This window comes from Colias croceus, chromosome 25 (assembly GCF_905220415.1).
Source record: "Colias croceus chromosome 25, ilColCroc2.1".
NCBI lineage: Eukaryota > Metazoa > Arthropoda > Insecta > Lepidoptera > Pieridae > Colias > Colias croceus.
The window spans coordinates 3,464,090-3,484,411 of record NC_059561.1 but is presented as its reverse complement, the minus strand read 5'-3'; the positions used below and the strand labels follow the sequence as shown (position 1 = coordinate 3,484,411).

At 31.5% G+C, this 20,322-nt stretch overlaps 4 protein-coding genes across 4 annotated transcripts; 1 reads left to right on the top strand and 3 right to left on the bottom strand.

The window, feature by feature from the left end:
- Positions 1-799: 799 nt before the first annotated feature.
- Positions 800-1,845, top strand: LOC123703040. Its single transcript, XM_045650910.1, has 2 exons — positions 800-908; positions 1,559-1,845. The coding sequence occupies exons 1-2, from the start codon at positions 800-802 to the stop codon at positions 1,843-1,845; spliced, it is 396 nt and encodes a 131-aa protein (XP_045506866.1).
- A 4,909-nt stretch (positions 1,846-6,754) lies between these two features.
- Positions 6,755-10,657, bottom strand: LOC123703039 (UDP-glucosyltransferase 2-like). Its single transcript, XM_045650909.1, has 4 exons — positions 9,824-10,657; positions 9,498-9,720; positions 8,093-8,312; positions 6,755-7,034 (listed from the first exon to the last, which is right to left on the bottom strand). Exons 1-4 carry the CDS (start codon positions 10,655-10,657, stop codon positions 6,755-6,757), a joined length of 1,557 nt encoding a protein of 518 aa, XP_045506865.1.
- Positions 10,658-14,391: 3,734 nt separating this feature from the next.
- On the bottom strand, positions 14,392-16,718 carry LOC123703038 (UDP-glucosyltransferase 2-like). The gene is made up of 4 exons (XM_045650908.1): positions 15,885-16,718; positions 15,329-15,551; positions 14,868-15,087; positions 14,392-14,671 (listed from the first exon to the last, which is right to left on the bottom strand). The coding sequence occupies exons 1-4, from the start codon at positions 16,716-16,718 to the stop codon at positions 14,392-14,394; spliced, it is 1,557 nt and encodes a 518-aa protein (XP_045506864.1).
- A 1,887-nt stretch (positions 16,719-18,605) lies between these two features.
- LOC123703105 (UDP-glucosyltransferase 2-like) lies at positions 18,606-20,102 on the bottom strand. The gene is made up of 3 exons (XM_045650991.1): positions 19,864-20,102; positions 19,400-19,622; positions 18,606-18,829 (listed from the first exon to the last, which is right to left on the bottom strand). Exons 1-3 carry the CDS (start codon positions 20,062-20,064, stop codon positions 18,606-18,608), a joined length of 648 nt encoding a protein of 215 aa, XP_045506947.1. The 5' UTR covers positions 20,065-20,102.
- Between the last annotated feature and the right edge of the window lie 220 nt (positions 20,103-20,322).

Sequence of the window (20,322 nt, the reverse complement as noted above, 5' to 3'; positions counted from 1 at the left end):
AAAATCCCTATAAACCATAGATAGGACTAGTTGGTTTAATCCAAGCCCATTTGAATAGTAATTTTATCGTTATGAAAATCCACTAAGCACTTGTATCTATTGAAATGTATTGGTTAAAAATAATATTCAATGTGATCACGTAAAAAATTCAATCGTTGATATTTTAAGCCTTTTATACGCGAGGTTTTAACAGCTTGAAGTAATGGGTATCGATAATGTATTATATTGGTGAATTTGTGTTTGCGGTTAACGGAAATATAATATTATGAAACTACTGCGTCTATATTATTTAATAAGTATTAGGAAAGTATTAGGTTAGAGAAGAAGTCTATGTATAAATCGACCATGGACAGAAATCTATTTTAATACGAAATGGCAAATTAGTAGAATATTGCATTGTCAATATTGTCGTTATAAATTATTTAATTTATCTACGCATAGATATACAATAGAATATTAACATTACTTTTACCGTCTCTCATTATTCTATTCTTGATGATTTAAAACTTCATTCTTTTTATTTTATTCTCTTCAATAATGGCGTTTAATCGCCTCGTGAATAAAAAGGCTTTATATTGACGAATAGTTCAATCTATTTCCGTTTTAGAAATACTTTATGCCCTGAATATGTATTGAAATATTGCAATAAAATGAAATGTAAAACTGTTTGCCATATTTTATGTGAATTCGGGTTTCGGATTTTGGACGCAAAATTTATATTTTCATTTATCTATTGGAATCGATGTAAAACTGAAGTGCACCAATTAATAGAGAAGCAATAAAATATAAAGCAAATAAAATGACAAAGGGATATGTGAAAAATTACATGAAAATACTGAAGGATGAAAAGCATGCTTTGCGTAAGCCATTAATAATACCATACATCATAATGGCCGTTTTTATATGCAGTAAGTTTCACAGGAACTGCTTTTCATGTATCATTCACTTCATGAAAGTTTTTTTAATCTGTTACGGGCTGATTTTTCAATCATTGGTTAAATCTTATCCGTCCAATAAAGTATTACATAATAATATACAGATGTCACCTAAAAACTGTCAAAAAGTGGGCAAGTAGGTAATACATTTTTAAAATGGTTGTCTACTACGATATTCGATGGATAAGTTTTAACTAAGGATTGAAAAATTGGCCCTAAGTCGAAAGAATGGTTTCAGATAAGCTTATCTGTCAGTTAAAATTACAAATATTGTTGTTGTTAAATTTATCAACTAGTGGTGAAACTATTTCTCAGTGGTCTAATAATATTATTATTAACACACAAAAATAAAACTCAATCAAAATTGCTATTCATCTATTTTGCCGACATGCAATATTATCTGATCGTGGAACATAATATACTTTTCTACACTAATTTTATTTTGCGGCTGAAAGTATGTCACAGTTAATCTCAAAGATTTCAGTGAGATATTAATTTTAATTTATTCTATTCTTTAAAAATTTATATTTATAATAGGACCTGACATCAACTATATAAACTTCTGAACAGATTTACAGTGGTGCTCAACACAGTCAACACCATAAATTATATTTTTTTTTCAGACATCCCCCTGACAATACCCATGAACTACAATCAAATGATCAAAATGTTCGGTATGTCAGAACCGTTCCAAATACCGAATATATCCAGAATCGTCGATCTAGAAGCTATGACAGACTGTAAATGCCCTCGCGTGTATTGGCCGGCGTGCGGCACGGATCACGTGACGTATGTTAATGCGTGTATTCTGAATTGTCTGAAGAAGACGTTGAAACGATTTGGCCCTTGCATTACGTATAGACGGAGTGAACTGTTTGTGTATATACCTAGACATTGGAAGTATTCGTGATGTGTCTCACTGAAATGAAATTAAAACTGCAAATGTTCTACTAATATTTAATATTAGTAGAACCTTTGCAGTTTTAACATCACAATAACGATGCAATAGCGAATAGGTGACATGCGTTGCATGTTTTTATATTGTAAAAATATAGTGTTATAAGTTATAACCCTAAAACATGGAAAAGTAGGACTAGATATGTATGTATATTTTCATAAGATAATTTTATATTTTTTCCGAATTTTTAAAATCATTAAATACCTACTACTAAGTATATTCTGTTCTGTTTTATCACTCGAATTATATAGCGTTACTGCAAATATCTTCCCTATCCCTATTACTCTACCGAATCACTTATTAAACTGAGCATTTAATATAAATGCTATCAAATAAATCCAACGCTGTACGTGCAAAAAATAAAAGTCTCATAATGTCCTCAAACAGAAATGAAATATGTGTAATATTCGTTTTATTCGGCGTAACACGTAGCTAAATTGAATGAAGGCTGTGCCTTAATGGTGTTTCGTATAAGCCTTCAGATCCAGTGTGACTGAGAAAACAAATAAACCCGCGGCGAGTTAATACAACGATAATTAAAAGCAAGTGTACCTACAGGTTGCGTAACTCTGACTTTTATTAACTTTATTTCGATTTAGAATGGTTGGTTCGTGTCTACTGTATTCTATTAAGTTATTTATTTATAGAGAAAAAGGATTCAAAACTGCAATATTCGTAAAAAAATTCGTACCAGATATTTTTAAAAATTACCGACTGTACTGATTTTAAAATGTGTTCCACCTATGTTGAGTTTTATTATTTGCAAAATACAAGAATAAGAATAAAATATTGTTAAATACAAAGTAAGTGATGAAGACTTTGAAAAGGTTTGTCAGGTGCTTAATTGAAGTAGCACATCAATAATAATTAATAAGTGCAAAGTGCCCTATGGATTGTATTACTAGTAGGTAGGTAGGTACATAGAACTCTGATGTTGGAGCTTTGGGCTTATACAAATCTAGAATTCTAGAGTCTCTGATATTAATGGTTTAGAAATGTTCATCATAATATATTTATTGTTTAGATGTTAACGTAGAAAGCATCCGTTTTATGCGTAGTATGTAATTAATATAATATTTGGAATATAATTATTATTATTTGTATCTCTATAACTATTTAGATTGGAAGATATTTGGATCAGATAAAAGTTATGTTGTTACGTCATATTATGCTTCAGGATGTGTTTTGAGAGTATGGGATTTAACGCAGTCTCAAGTATTTTATTTCATAATTCGAAGAAAAACTCCTTCATATATTGTCACTATGCGACTTACAAATTATATATTTTATTATATACCTAGTAATGATCAAACACAAAACCTATTTTAGTAGTGGATATGTCATCCAATTTTTTATGTAATAAATACAATTAAAACAAAAATTAATTTATCGTCTCCTGTTGAAATACTGCCAAAAATTATAATCAAATTTTAATAATGAATTCTTATGTTGTAATACATAAATTCTACATAATAGTCGACCTTCAGCCCATCAGAACAACTTCATAAGTTCACTGGCCTATCGAAACTTCTAGTACTATAATATAATATGTATATAGGTATTTCTTAAAAATCACTAGACAATATATTTTGAAATGTCCTTTACATTTATTGTTCAAAGCGACCATTGTTCATCTCAACACCTCGCTAATGTAGTTGAATATAATGCAAGGGTCGTAAATCGTCTTTGAAATTAAAAACTATCGCTCCGGTACGATTGTATGAGGGTTCCTTACCTTTTCATTTACTTTTACTAGTGTTTTTAATGAGGATTGTGAAGGAGTAATGCCGTATAACGACTGGAACGTAATAACACAAGTATAATATTATAGTATGTACGTAACGTTAAGTTTATTATTTTCAACAGAAATCAACGGTTTTTAAAGTTCATATTATAAATTTGAATAATACATGTATAATTTGCCTGTTATATATTATATAGGTAGGCTATATTATAAAAATAATCTGTTTTTGCTAACATTGTATTTTTATTTGTAACGAATAAAATATACCATTTTTGAAATGTGAGAACGAAGTTTAAACTAGGTAACTTAATAACTTAAACTTTAGGTCAGCTGGGTCATTCCTGGCTATACACTGGATCGCAGACTCCAAATACTAACTTTTAACGAATGTAATTTTGAGTTTTATTTCGTGTACGTGAGTAAATTGAGATTTTTCCACATATTCGTCAAATAACCCTATATAATAATAATATAATACCTATAACTAGTCGTGTACGTGAGTAAATACCTAGACATATTTTGAAAATATTCGGTTATAAAAACTAGTCCCGATACTACGATACGATACTACGATAATATAGCTTTCAGTACACGTGGTTTAAGAAAATTAACAGTTGTCAATTTCTCACATTTTAACTTGTATTTTAATAAAGCGCCATTTATCAGAATTTGTAACTTGCAGTGATTCGAATGACATCTTCACACGGGAAGTGATATCTGTGACACCGCTATATCCTATATCACTTCTCTAGCCATCTAACTCTCTCCACACACAAAAATCATATCCTGAAACCGCTCCGTTACGACGTGGAAGAAAGACAAACAAAAACACTTTCGAATTAATAATATTACTAAAAAGGATTATGGAAATGTTAAATCTCTTACGTTTTCAATTCTTAAGACGGAAATTGGTAACTCTATAGCTGAGAAAAAAAGTAGCAGGGTTTTTCTACTTATATTGAGGGAACCTTTTATCGACACGTATGAAGTCACGAATATTTGTTATTTTTCTTGCAGTCTAATGACAGTTATTTATCGTAGTTACTTAGCGATAGTTGTTTTCAACCCAAAAATGTTCACAGACGTTGGAATATAATAGTTTTGATGCTCTCATGTTGTATTCTTGTGTTCAATATATTATGTAATGTGTTGTGTGCAAAGAATGATGTGTATTTTATTATATTACTTTAATAAAATACATCATTCTTTGCACTGATTTTTGTGTTTTTGTGAAAAAAAACTCTAGAAAAAAAAAAATACGTGTTGCACTCGGGGACTGTCGCGGTAAAGCTATTGCATAGCATGCCTTCAAGCCACACCTCCGTGCATGTCGGAGTGGGGAGCGTGAGGTTTTTCGTTACGCAATTTCTGGATTCGGTCCCCGCGCTCAAGACCCGCGATAGAAGCTATGCAATAGCTTAAAAATTGAACAATTCTACCTACATCGTTTTCAGTAACTATATTAATTATTATTATAGCCCAGTAAGGAAAGTATCGTAAAAAGAATTCAATCCACTTTTCTTTATCGACTTTAAACAGTTAAACACAAGGTCAATATTTTTATCCGGTAATTTTTAATTCTTTAGATAACTTAATATAGTAATAAACAGTAAGTATAGAGGTAGACATTTATCTTGTTTTAAAGACGCATGTTACTTTTGTATGCGTATGAAGAGACAAACCTTTTACAGTCTATAATATTTGCTGCCGAAAGAATGAAGATAAATATGTAAATTTCTCAGAATTCTTCTAAAATTATTGAATCAAATCGCAAGAAAACATTTCCAACAAAGTTAGTCTAAATCGAATGCTTTTAGGAAATGTTTGAAATTTTTATCATCCATTTTGTATTATGGCTTCGAGAATATATTATGAATGTTCAATTTATATAATACTAGCTTACCGCCCGCGGCTTCGCCCGCTTTCTCTTAAACGATTTGAAATTTAAACTATCCTATCTCTCAAGTTGGATCGAACTGCACATAGTGTGCGAATTTCATTATAATCGGTTATGTGGTTTAGGAGTCCATTGAAGACAAACATTGTGACACGAGATTTATATATATTAAGATTTATTTTTCTAATTATCTCTCTTAAACTAGGTAGTTTATTTTTGTATTGAGAATCGGCTAACATCTATTTTTCATACCCCTAAGTGATGAATAGTAACGTAGAACAACGTTTGCCGGGACAGCTAGTATTATATATTATATTTGAAAAGGTTTCAGAATTGATTAATTACAAAAATTAATACAAAGTTCAAGAATTTTAGATTCTATACAAAAATTTTCCTTAAAATTACTTATGTTACTTGTTAGTTAAGCTGTTTTAATATATTGTGTTTATCGTAGGACATAATCATGAAAAAATCACAACGTACCTAAATGCGGTTTAGAATTTAAAAGGAAAAATATACGTCTTTCAAGTAATTAGATTTGCCTCACATATCTTTTTGACCCGACCCTTTCATTTCCTGTGGGATTAACCCATATCGATTTGAATATGTTTTTGTAACTGATCGTGATGTTAAAATATTATGTTAAAAATCACTACATAGTATAAAACAAAGTCGCTTTCTCTGTCCCTATGTCTCTTTGTATGCTCATATCTTTAAAACTACGCAACGGATTTTGATGCAGTTTTTTTAAATAGATAGATTGATTCAAGAGAAAGAAATAAGTATATAATTTATTAGGTTTTAGACAAAGCGGGCGAAGCCGCGGGCGGTAAGCTAGTAATATTATAAAACTGAAACTGAATATCGAGAAAACTAATTTGTAGTAGGTAATTAAAATGAATTAATATGAACTAATGCGACGTATTAATTAAAAACACAATAAAAATAAAATAATACCTTAGTTAACAAACATGCCTTAACTCATGTATTACTCATATTGCATTGATCTATGATACGTGTTCAAAGTTTGAATTAAATCTGTCCGATTAAAGTGAGTCGAAATCTTAGATCTCAGTCTAAAGAAGTCGATAACATACAAGCTAACAGGTGAAGTTATTAAAAGCGTATTAAAAAGATATATAATATCATTTAAACTTAAAATTATGACTTTATTTTTAATAAATAACTTACTTAAATTAAACTATTAAATAACAATACAATTACAACCTCTTATACTTAACACGTAAATTGTTAAATAACAAATTTTTAAGTTTACGTAACACAAACGTTGATATTACAACTATTGTAATTAATATTGAAACTACAGTAAGAAGTAGAGGTAATTCGTAATAAGTATAGAAGGACATATTAAAAGCTGGTGATCTTAAATGAGAGCCTCCATGACGAATTATGTGTTCAGTCCACCATACTGCAGAATCTAAAGGTTTTGTTGGATGTTCCCGCATCAGTGATCGAAGCTTCACGATGTTTTCTTTGTAACTGTAACAAATAACCATATTAGAATAAATGATTTCTTTCAATCCTAGAACTAGGGAGTAACTATGATCTAATAAAAGAAGAGAGTATTAAAATATAGGTAGCAACTATTTGGTAAACTGTAGTTAAACATAAGTCAAATAATAAATTCGTATCTATTGTTTTATAATTTGGTGAGGTGTTTAAAACAATTATTTCACTTAATGCTGTATAAAGTTACGCGTGGCTTTAAATACATTTAATAATTACCACAATTAAAGCAGTAAAGGAAAATAATGAGCATATTCATCTTATGACAGTCATATTATTTGAAAAATAATTGTCTTATAATAAGATAGTTAAAGAGTTTACATTTAATCAAAAATCAAAACTAGTTATAAATAATAGTACCTACCTACTGCGTATAAATTTTTTTATTATTTTTATTTATTTATTAAAAAGGTTCATCACCAGTTGTTACATATTATGTACAAAAATGAAAAGTCATGATTACAGATCAATGAGTTCATAATTGCGATATGACTCACAATTTGTACATTTCCAAAAACAGATTTTAAATCACTTAATAAGCGTTTAATCTGTTAAGGCTGATTAACGCTACACCGTATCGACACCGGGCCGTGCCCCGTACGTGCCCCTTCCGGGGATCGATCAATTATTGTATACTATATTGCTTTCCGCCCGCGGCTACGCCCACGTTTTTAAAGAAATACCTGCAAAGTTCCCGTACCCATGGGATTTCCGGGTTAAACCCTTCCTATGTGTTAATTCAAGTAACCTTCTATATTATGTGTGCTAAATTTCATTGTAACCAGATCAGTAGTATTTGCGTGAGAGTAACATACATACATAGGTACATACACAAACATCCATCCTCACAAACTTTCGCATTTATAATATTAGTATTAAGTAGGAAGTAGTACTATTTGTATATGAACTGCTTCATGCCTGAACTTGGTTCGAATGGAGCCTGGACGGGGCACGCCGTTGAAATTTGTATTGATAATATTGTCTCATAAATTTCCCGGCTTCGGGTAGCGTGAATCATGCTTTAATCTTACCTCTTGTCTTCAATAACTGTTTTCACGGCATTCGTCAATTCTGATTCTGTCAGTGTATGTATATCAAGTTGTAAGCCAATCTTATGATGAACATATTTCTCAGTATTGTACCACTGGTCACCCAACATCGGAATGCCTATAACAGGCACCGCAGCATTTATCGTTTCATCCGTTGATTGGAGACCACCTTGTGTTATGAATAGCTTAATGTTTGGGTGCTCTGAAATTGAAGTTTAATAAGATTTTTTTAATGTTTTTCCGTTGAGTTTTATCTTTTTCTTTCTGTATGTCTGCTGCTATTACTTTTTCATGTTGATTGTATTTGTCATGCAAAAGAAATTATTGCAAAATCACTTCGTTTTCTGATTAAGTTTCTATAAGTATCTCACAAGACTGTCCCAGATACAAGTCTGTACCGAAAAAAACGTTTATCTTATTTATTGATGAAGATTAGTGAAACCCATCACGTAATGCGTTTTTTTTTAATTTTGAAAGATTGTATCACATTCACATTAAATATTATTATCATGTTTATATCGGTCAGTTGCTATGCAATTGTAATTACTTCTCTATATCTGTTATCTTATGTGAATCATCAGTGTAAAGCGTTCGTTTTGTACGATATTGCCTTTGCTTCCCTGCATTGCCTGCGAGGCAATCAGTAAATGGTTAAAAAACTTAGTTTGGTCATAAATACAAAATTAAAAATGTAAAGTCGAAAGCAAAAGATTTTGTCCCAACTTAGCATGACTATGAGAAACGTACTGGTCATTATTAATCTATCTAATCTATCAAGAATCTAACAGTATTCAATAATGAATCAAAGAACGTCAAGTGGGACGAAATGGGAGTATTATTTTATTTATTGACAATAAAAAATTATGATATGATATTATATTTGAGGAATGCTTTAAAAAGCAGGATGATTTTATAGTTTACGCTCCTGTCGACTTCCTAATTTTTCAACAGAGTCAAACTAGGATATTATCCAACGTCACCGATGGTTTGGTGGGGTACCTATAATTTTTCAAAAAAAGGTGTAAAAAAATACTATAACTTTGAAAAGCTTCATCTTTTTAAAATATAGTTATACAAAAGTATTGTAACATTAATTTGGTGCTAATAAACACACGTGTTTAGTTAATAGAAAAATTTTCATCAGATAAAATGACTTCCTCATTCGGCTCAACTCAAACTTAAATGTTTAATTATTGAATTCCAGATGAATAAATAAGGTCATATCGTTTAGAAATATTTTCGAATCGTACCAAATACAGTAAATTCAATAACAATTTTAATGCCACCACTAAGTAGTTATTATCTTATCAATAAATAGTTCTTGCTTATCATTATTAAAATAGTTATCTTTTAAAATTTGTGTCAAAATAGCAAAAACAATACTTACTCAGTAGTTGAGCCTGTGGTAACCATTTTGATATTTTGATATTATCCGTTTTTCCGGGCAAGTCATCTTCATCCCATTTCCATAATACATTGTATGGCAGTTTGGAAAATACAGTGGTCAACAATTTAATTGTTTCTATTGAAAGAGTGTTAGTTCTCACATTGGTCCCAAAACTAATATAAATTACACCATTTTTAGAAGAATCGAGGTATGCTTGCAGATCCTACAAATAGATTTATTGTATCTGAACAAAAATAAAATATATCTTTAAACTTTAAAACACAATCAAAGCAATTAAAGGAAAGAGTAGTACATAACAAATTTACCTTTGGAAGTTCTTTATCAGCTGTTTGGTGGATTCCACCTACATAAATAACATTAGGAGGAACGGGACGATTATCAGCCCATATAGGATGCTCATTTATAAATAGCATTTGCACGTATTTATCGGTAGCTTCATCAAACGAAGGCAGGTCATCACCGAAATGTCTTTTAGCCATAGAAATGTCATTTTCATAAGTAAGTAAACATAGAACCTCGAAAACGAGAAACTTAAAATATTCCCAAATCTTATCTCGAGTACTTAAATTATAAAGTCTTTGATTCACAGGCGTGGGGAACACTATTGGATGCATGGGAGCACCAAACATGTTGTATTGTTGGGTTACACCGCCATAAGAACTAAATTGTATCATAGGCTTTTTCAATAAATGACCAAGTCCTAACGCAGTTCGAACGCAAGCTTCAGCCACTATGAGATCAAATGAATCGCCTTCTTCCCTCAATATCCTTTGCACTTCATCCGTAAGTATTTGTTTTTCAAACGTAGATGTGAATTTATCGAACAAATTTATCACTTGTTGTATTATATTTTCTTTTTTACCATTGTGATCTGCGAGGATTTCTTCCCAGTGATTGTATGATAGATTGTGAACATCTATTTCAGTCAAGTTAGCTGGAGTTTTGCCTTTAGGAAATGCAGGGTCGGGTGTAATGAGGACCACTTCATGACCCCTTCTGACCAATTCGTGTATGTATGGACGGAATACGACTTGGTGGCTTATAGAAGGCGTTGGAAACACAGCAAGAATTTTCGCACTTTGACACCGACTTAATAGAATACATAATAAAAAAAATAAATTAAAATTCACAACCGACATTATGAAATAAAGAACTGTTTAATATTGTTTGGTGTAGATTACTAATTAAATTGATTTAAGTAGTAGATAATATCTGATCGATAAGGTTTGCAGTATCAATTTAATGTAATTAAGGATACATAATATTATTATCTTATTTGATCATAAGAGTGAAGTCCCGTATCATCATGTAGGGGGATCATTAATTATGTACTATAAATAATTAATCGATTGTGATTATTTGTGTGAGCTATAAAAAGATCGTCAAAAATGATCGAGCGATGCTATATAAAATATTCATACAAATTAGCACCTTATTTTGTGGTAGTAGGGTTCAGAGTCTTTAGGTACGCCACAATGCTTATTAGAAAATTGTCTAATACATAGATAGCGTATTGTTCCAGATAATTTTTGAGCATGATAGTGAGTCTAGTTGGGGGTGGTACTTGTATCATGTGCCTTATCTTACCGCGTAATTATCATACTCCTTATTAGTGCGTAACTATGATAATTAGCGATAAAATAACGATTTTCTTAAATAGGAAGAATGAGACGAAATTCCTACTTAAAAAAAATATTCAGTTTTGAAACACTTAATGGCCAAAAAATTTTGCTCGCACCAAGTTTTAAAAATATTTGATGATTTGCATCGCGTTAAAGCGACTGAGAGCAGTGTGGCCGGCCGACCTCAGTTGAGCGGAACATAAGTGATGTAGGCGGTGTCTTCTCTATACGTAGTAATAATATCTCTATGATCTAATCTACACTAATATTATAAAGAGGAAAACTTTGTTTGTTTGTTTGTTTGATTGTAACGAATAGGCTCATAAACTACTGGGCCGATTTTAAAAATTCTTTCACAATTCGAAAGCTACATTATCCACGAGTAACATAGGCTAGGTTTTATCCCGGAAATCCCACGGGAACGGGAACTATGCGGGTTTTTCTTTGGAAACGCGGGCGAAGCCGCAGGCAGAAAGCTAGTATTGTATAATAGTAAAATGAAGTCATATGAATATTAAATAAATCAACCAAAACGAAAAACAATAAAAATTTTCAAATATATTGAATAATTCTAATAGCAATCAAATGATAATAGTAGATATTTAAGCAAATTCAGATTTATCATAAACAAAATATCTCATTGTAATTTGGTTTTTTTTATCTTCCATAATCATAATATATGCCTAATTCATTAAGGGCTGATTTTTCCATCGATGGTTAAAACTTATTCATCAAATAACGTATTAAACTACCATTTCAAAAATGTATTCTAATCGTAGACTGAGAAACTAATAGACAAAGGTACTCTGTAACCGCGACTGAGACAAAGATAGTTTGTCAATGTATAAGTTGAATGTTGCCACAGTATCCGAGCTCCCGGATGTTTTGGAAAGGGTAAATATTTTTAGGAGCAATTAAATAAAACCGATACGACCGATAAAACCGATATGAGATTTTTCTTTTGTCTTTATAATCAATTTAGTAGATACAAAAAATATAAGCAGATTAATTATTGATGACGAAACACATTTCTTACTTTTTCATTGGCTTGTTCATATTTTACAATATTTTGTGAGAATCCAATCTTTTCTACCACTTCAATCCATTAATTACGTAGGTCTGGATCATCTGGAAACAAATCGATAAACATAGGTTAATAATAATTAATGCTCGCAGGTAGTTTAGGTTCTCTAAAATTATAAGTGTAATTTTATGTCAATCACAATTATTACTATGAGAAATAATAAATTAAAATATGTTTTCGATGCCGAAGTCTTCCCGAAACACTGGGTTATTATGGGATTTCATATTCATTTACTTTCGAGTTTCGCCATATTGTCAAATCAATATTTTTTTATTGATGATCGGGGTATTATTTTTCCCGACACTGGCAACACTTACTTGTTGATGTTTATAGGTTATTGAATGTAATAATCGATATTACGCTAATATTTTCCTTGTTTTAACGCGACTTGTTACTTTAGGCTAAAGTATAAATAATCATCACTGAGAAACTATAAATAAGGACAATAAAGTCGTACTTACGCGTGAAAAGACACACCGGCAATTTTCTTCTCACTATCGCTTATACTTGCAATAACACGACAACGCACCATTCTATTTACTTCGATGTCTATATTAAGATAATTTCACCGTCTTTTCAATGTACTCGTATCGATTTTTTACTAAATAATATCCAAAATTCGAACACCAAGCACGATGAAGGCACGAACTGTCAAAGTTTGTTTCGCAACTCAAGTTGCGGATCTTGAAAAACAGGTTACACACTAAGGGACAAAAAATTGGGTATTTGTGTCTTTGTCTTATGCATTTGTTATGGTATTTTCGCTCTCTTTCTTGTGTAAGTGAGAAAGGTATCGTCATTGGGTCTATTAGTTACTCTGTCTACGATTCTAATTGTCCGTATTTGACAGATTACAGGTGACATTTTAAAATGTTCGTGTAATATTATATTGGACGGATAAATTTTAACCAAGGATTGAAAAATCAGCCCTAAATGACAAGTCTTTGATAAGATAGCGCCAGATTTTATTTGTTTTGAAGCCCGATTTAATTGAAAACGTTGTTCCTGGAATTATTTATATTATTTACTTGAGGAGCATGAAAAAAGTCCCGACATGGCGCTTGATTCAAATGCCTGCAGAGTTGGGAAGTTACATCAGGAAAGAGAAAGAAAATATCGCTTATGATCACTTCATTGTTTGTGTTTTATTTATAAAAACAAATTAATTGTAACAATGTACCAAGGTTAATATAAATTATTCAGCCCCCAAATCAGTTAATAAAGCTGGTCGTGTTTAAAGTGTGAATTCGCTATAAAAATAATTTAAGAATTTCAATGTAATATTTTTATCCTATCATCATCTCATAATCAACAGAACTCATATTTTTCGCGGTACGGTGCAACTCGCAACTATTTTTTTACAAAATGGCTGACCTGTCAAACTAAGAGCTTTCCTGTGAGTCTTCTTTCGTGGCGCGTACATTGAAACAAATTATTATCTTTAACAGTTCATTATCTGTGGTATCACGAATAACAACAAATATAGCGTGATACACCGTGATAGGCAAGAAGCTTATATCTAATACACTGGAGATTGGTTGTTTTTTGTCCCTTTCACACCAACTTGCCAAGTTAGGTGTGAAAGGGACAAAAAACAACCAAGCGTCATTCAAGGTCATAACTTCCCGTGACAAGTCAACGTTCATAGTGCAATCTCCAGTGTATAAGATATAAGCTTCTTGCCTATCACTCGTTATCCAATAGAGGTATAGCAAAGTCTAAGGCGATGATTGGTTCTTTTCGCATATACGAAGAAAAATTAGTACACACTACGTTACGACAGTTATTTCATTCAATTTAAATTATTAAGAAGAAATATAAAATTAACCTGTTGACAATTTTTATTGAAGTTGAATCTGTCTTTCTGGAATAATTTATGTAAGACCGCAAAATATTATAAAACAAAAACATAAAATATAGGTAACACAATACAGACTTACAAGTGACGTTACATACAAGTTCTATAATAAAATACTAGATACATCTTCATGTAACAATTATTACAACAAATAATATAATCAACTACCACAAAAAGGGTAAATACCTACCTTTTATATACAATCATCACATAAAATTAGTTTAACATGTAAATAATATGATGCTACTTTATAACTATATAACAGCATTTCTGCTATGCAAACTAATATTGGTGAACTACTTTAACAAACTAACTTGTTTTTGGTTTAATTTTTACACTTTTAAAAACAAGCCCCACAGTAAAACGTATCACCAATATGAATGATACAATTAAAACACATGCTGTCGACAATAAAGTAAACACTAGGGGTAATTCATAATACGTGGACCATGACATATTCGTGGCTGGAGATCTTAAATGTTTCCCGCCAAAACGAAGGATGTACTCAGTCCACCATATTGCCAAATCCAGGGGCTTGATTGGCTGATCTTGCATTAGCGTGCGAAGCTTTAGCATGTTTTCTTTATAGCTGTAAAATATTATGAGTGTAAATAATATGTTTGAATCTTTTCATATATGCTTATAAATTAACCACTTCCTTTTTTTGTTTTCATTCATCATGTGTCCTTTATTTGTGGTCTTTTTAACCGACTTAAGTTATATTTGTTTAATATTATATATGGCATAGTTATGAAATTATTAAACAGAATTTTCTTAAACCTCACCTCTTGTTCTCTATAACAGTTTTGATAGCTTCCTTGAATGTTTCTTCTGTTAGTGAATGAATATCCAGTTGTAACCCAACCTTGTGATGAACATACTTCTCTGTGTTATACCACTGGTCTCCTAACATGGGAATGCCTATAACTGGTACACCAGCATTTATGCTTTCATCCGTCGATTGAAGACCGCCTTGTGTTATAAACAATTTTATGTTCGGATGCTCTGAAATTTTTTAGTACGTGTGTTATTTTTGTGACTTATTTCTTTTTGTGTAATTTTAATTAATTTTAGTAAATTTAGTTCTTAAACAATAGTATTAGGTGAATTATTTAGAATCTTAACATGATCTTATCCATAATTTGCTGCATCTGAAACTGCATTGTTATAAATACTATTTGATAATCTTTTCTAATACTACATTTAATTCTAAGATAATACCTATAATCTAAACAAAGATACTCACTTAGCAATTGAGCCTGGGGTAACCATTTCGATATCTTCACATTACTCGGTTTGCCAGGTAATTCATCTTCATCCCACTTCCATAATATTTTGTACGGTAATTCTGCAAATACTTTTACCATTAGCTTCACAGTTTCTTCAGATAGTGATTTTGTTCTTACATTTGTTCCGAAGCTAACATATATGACGCCATTCATTGAAGAATTCAGATATTCTTGAAGATCCTGTAAAAAAGTTTCGATCTTATGAGAACACACTTTTGTGTAAATATATTATTACAAGATTTCCGCCCGCGGCTTCGCCCGCGTTTGCAAAGGAAAACACGCATAGTTCCCGTTCCCGTGGGATTTCCGGGATAAAAACTATCCTATGTGTTAATCCAAGTTACCCTCTATATGTGTGCTAATTTCATTGTAATCGGTTCAGTAGTTTTTACGTGAAAGAGTAACATACATCCATACATCCATACAAACTTTCGCCTTTATAATATATGTATATTAATATTACACAGAATTTACTGCTTGCTAAAATACTATTATACAGATTAAAAAACTTACTGAAGGAAGTGCCATATCAGGTGTTTTGTGAATTCCACCAACGAATAATACATTTGGTGGGATTGGACGGTTATCAGCCCATATTCGATGCTCGTTCAATATCAGCATATGAACGTACTTATCATACACCTCTTCAAAGCGTGGCATGTCCTCACCAAAGTTACTTTTCGCAATATCAAGGTCATAATCGTTTGTGTGTACTACCAAGTATTCTATGATGACATATTTGAGGAACTCCCAGCATTTTTCCACCATACTCAAGTTGTACACTCGTTGGCTGACAGGTGTAGGAAAGACAATTGGATGCATGGGAGCTCCAATTAGATCGAACTGATATGACATACCTCCAAAGGAATTGAATAGAATTATTGGCTTCTTCAATAGATGGCCTAGACCAAGTGCAGTTCGATAGAACCCTTCAACTACTATTAGATCAAAGGTATCCTTTTCCTCTTTTAATATTCGTTGAAATTCTGGTGTATGTAACTGCTTTTCAAACATAGATGTGACTTTTTCGACCAACATTGTAAATTGTTTTAGGATATTTCTTTTCTTACCATCGTGTATACTCAGAAGATCTTCCCAATGATCATATGATATGTCGTGCACATCAATTTCAGTTAGGTTGGCGGGAGCTTGTCCTTTTGGAAAAGCGGGATCCGGCGTAACCAAAACGACTTCATGTCCTCGCTTAACCAATTCATGGATGTAAGGACGGAAAACTACTTGGTGACTTATGGAGGGAGTTGGAAACACTGCAAGTATTTTGGCACATTGAATTCCACTTAAATTAATGTAGTTTAGTAATAAAAATGACAACCACACTCGTACCATATTTAGCTCTATATGTTGTTAATACATATTTTATCTAAATCGTTTGTATAGGTACGAATTGTTTATGATAAGGACTTGCGTAAACATTAATTTAGTAATTAATCTGTTGAAAATATTTCTGGCTATTTATCATCGTTATATCGCAATAAAGTGATAAGCTGTCTGAACCGCATCACGCAGCTTGTTGTGCAAATGCGTATTGTATGTAAGTATTTTATTTGCATAGAAATGCATTTAGATATAGTTAGTGTCGTACGTTTTTTTGGAAGAACAGTGAACGGCTTCGACGGAAATGCATCAGAGCCGGCATGAACCCACAAAACGGAACTAATAGGTGCGTTTACATGCAGCGTAACGATTGGCAGTTTGCATAAGGACATTATAATATACCTTTGAATGTAACTACAGACAATAAAATACTATATTAACAGTGGTAGTTGTTTTTTTTTTTTTAATTAAATCAAGAAATATTTTATTTAACTTATAAATAGTCTTCAAAATATTTTGATATTGTTCGAGTGAGTGTGTGGAGTTTTGTAATAATCAACATAAAAGAAAACAGGTGTTATTTTTATTTAGAAAATTTTTTTATAATAAATCTATGTGAGTTAAAATAATAATCTAATAAAACGTATAACAAGTTAACATGAAGTCGGTTAAAAACAGAACAAGAATTGTCTGCGAATATGACCTAACTAGTTTTCGATTTAACTTTTTCACTTTTAAATATTAGCCTTAAAATAAATAATACAACTAATATTTATATTACAAAAAATAACTACGTTAAAAACAACCGACTTCAAAAACGGAAAAGTAAAAAATAAAAACGATTTGATATTATTAATTACTACATATTATTTCAAATCAATTAATAAGGAAAAAATGGTAATCGTTTAATATAAAAATAAAGTATAGTATTTAATAGAGAGCCAGCTACAATAGTGACTACTATAACTAAAATAATAAATTACAGTACATAGTTGTGAAAGCTTAATAAATAATAAATAAAAATGAAAATAGCGCAATAAAAACAGTAGCTAAGGGATGAAAACTATCATCAACTATAATAATTATAAGTAGATAAAATAAAATAATCTATCAAAGCAACTTTACATAGATAAATAGTAAAAGAGGTTTCTCTAAAATATAAGTAACTAGCTATGCCGCGCGATTTCATTCGCGTGGCTCCGCTTCTGCTGGTCTTAGCCTTCCTCGATAAATGGGCTATCCAACACCGAAAGAATTTTTCAAATCGGACCAGTAGGTAGTTCCCGAGATTAGCGCGTTCAAACAAACAAACTCTTCAGCTTTATAGTATTAAGAATAGATTTAACTAGTTTTCTCTTTAGTTTTGACACATTTTAATACCAGCCTTCTAATAAAAGATAATACTAATATTAAAATGATAAATAAAACACACATTATTGACACCAAAGTAAAAACTAAGGGTAATTCATAATATGCGGACCAAGACATATTCATGGCAGGAGACCTTAAATGTTTCCCGCCAAAACGAAGGATGTACTCAGTCCACCATATTGCCAAATCAAGGGGCTTAATTGGCTGTTCTTGCATTAGTGTGCGAAGTCTCAGCATGTTTTCTTTATAGCTGAAATATATAAAAATAATTTAAATTCAAAATTATGCATAATAAAATCATACAATGAATTTTTACATAAGCACTTTTCTGACGTTAGGGTGTTTTTTTGTTCGACTGTTCCTACTAATTCTCGAAAACTGTGTTCGGCCAAATGCGAAACATCTAGGTACGATAGAGTAAATAATGATCTTTAAAAATAACTCTTTTTCTGTTCATCCACCTGGTGTCTTTACTTACAAGTTAACAATTTTTTCTCAAACCTCATAATATGATACTTCTATGGAACCTCACCTCTTATTCTCTATAACCGTTTTGACAGCATCCTTAAATGTTTCTTCTGTTAGTGAATGTATATCCAGTTGTAACCCAACCTTGTGATGAACATACTTCTCTGTGTTATACCACTGGTCTCCTAACATGGGAATGCCTATAACTGGCACACCAGCACTAATGGTTTCATCCGTCGATTGAAGACCGCCTTGTGTTACAAACAGTTTAACGTTTGGATGTTCTGTAAAATAGAAGTGTTTAATTAATGCCTGCGGTACATTCCTTAATTCTTCTTCGTAGACTGACTAAATAGGTAGTACAATTTGAAAATGTTGCAATTATTCAATTATGTTCAACTCTGAAATACGTGTGTTACTTATGACTAATTTTCTTTATCTTTGTGTTATTTTCCAGCATAAATCTCGTAGCTAAAAATATAATTATTCAATTCATTAAGGGCCGATTTTTCAATGTTTGGTTAAAATTTATCCGTCCAATAAAGTATTACACGAACATTTTAAAATGTCATCTCTAAACTGTCATATACGGACAATTAGAATAAGTACATTTTTGAAATGGTAGTTTAATACGTTATTAGATGAATAACTTTTAACCAAGGATTGAAAAATCAGCTTTTAGTATCTTAGCTTATTCCATTTTCATGGATTTTTTTATGGTTACGACAGCAAAACAACCGCACCTATTTATACCTTTTGATGATTTGTTCTAAAATAATATTTAATTCACACTTCAATGAGACAGTCAGACAGCTTATCTTTTAACTGATAAGTATAGATTAACTGAAACACACTTAACAATTGCGCCTGAGGTAACCATTTCGATATCTTCACATTGCTTGGTTTGCCAGGCAATTCATCTTCATCCCATTTCCATAATACATTGTAAGGTAATCCCGAAAATACTTTTGCTATAAGTTTCACTGTTTCTACTGATAGGGCTTTTGTTCTTACATTTGTTCCGAAGCTAATATATATGACGCCATTTTTCGAAGAATCCAGATATTCTTGAAGGTCCTGTGAAAAGTTTAGGTCCAATTAGTACACAAAAATATTGTATTTTTTACACAAACTGCGTGTGTAAGTAAGCAGCAAGATAAGAGAATATCGTATCTACAGAGCAATGGATTGATTTCAAAAGATAACATTAAATAAAAGATAGCTGTTTTTATTAAATTAATTTGATTAATAGTTGTTGAATATAAAGTTAAGTCTAAAGTAGATTTTAAAGTAGATTGAGATAAAATTATATACTAACTGAAGGAAGTGCAGTGTCAGGTGCTTGGTGAATTCCACCAACGAACAATATGTTTGGCGGGATTGGATGATTTTCTGCCCATATCTGATGCTCGTTCAAAATCAGCAAATGCACATATTGATTAAATATCTCTTCAAAACGTGGCATGTCTTCGCCAAAGTATCTTTTCCCCACATCAATGTCATAATTGTAAGTATACATTACCAAATATTCTATTGTAAGATATTTGAACAGCTCCCAGCATTTTTCCATCATACTCAAGTTGTAAACTCGTTGATTTACAAATGTGGGGAAGACAATTGGATGCATGGGAGCTCCATATAGATCGAACTGTGATGATGCACCGCCTAAAGAACTGAATTGTATAATTGGTTTCTTTAGTAGATGCCCGAGACCGAGTGCAGCTCGAACGCTGGTTTCAACTATTATCAGATCGAATGTATCCTTTTCTTCTCTTAA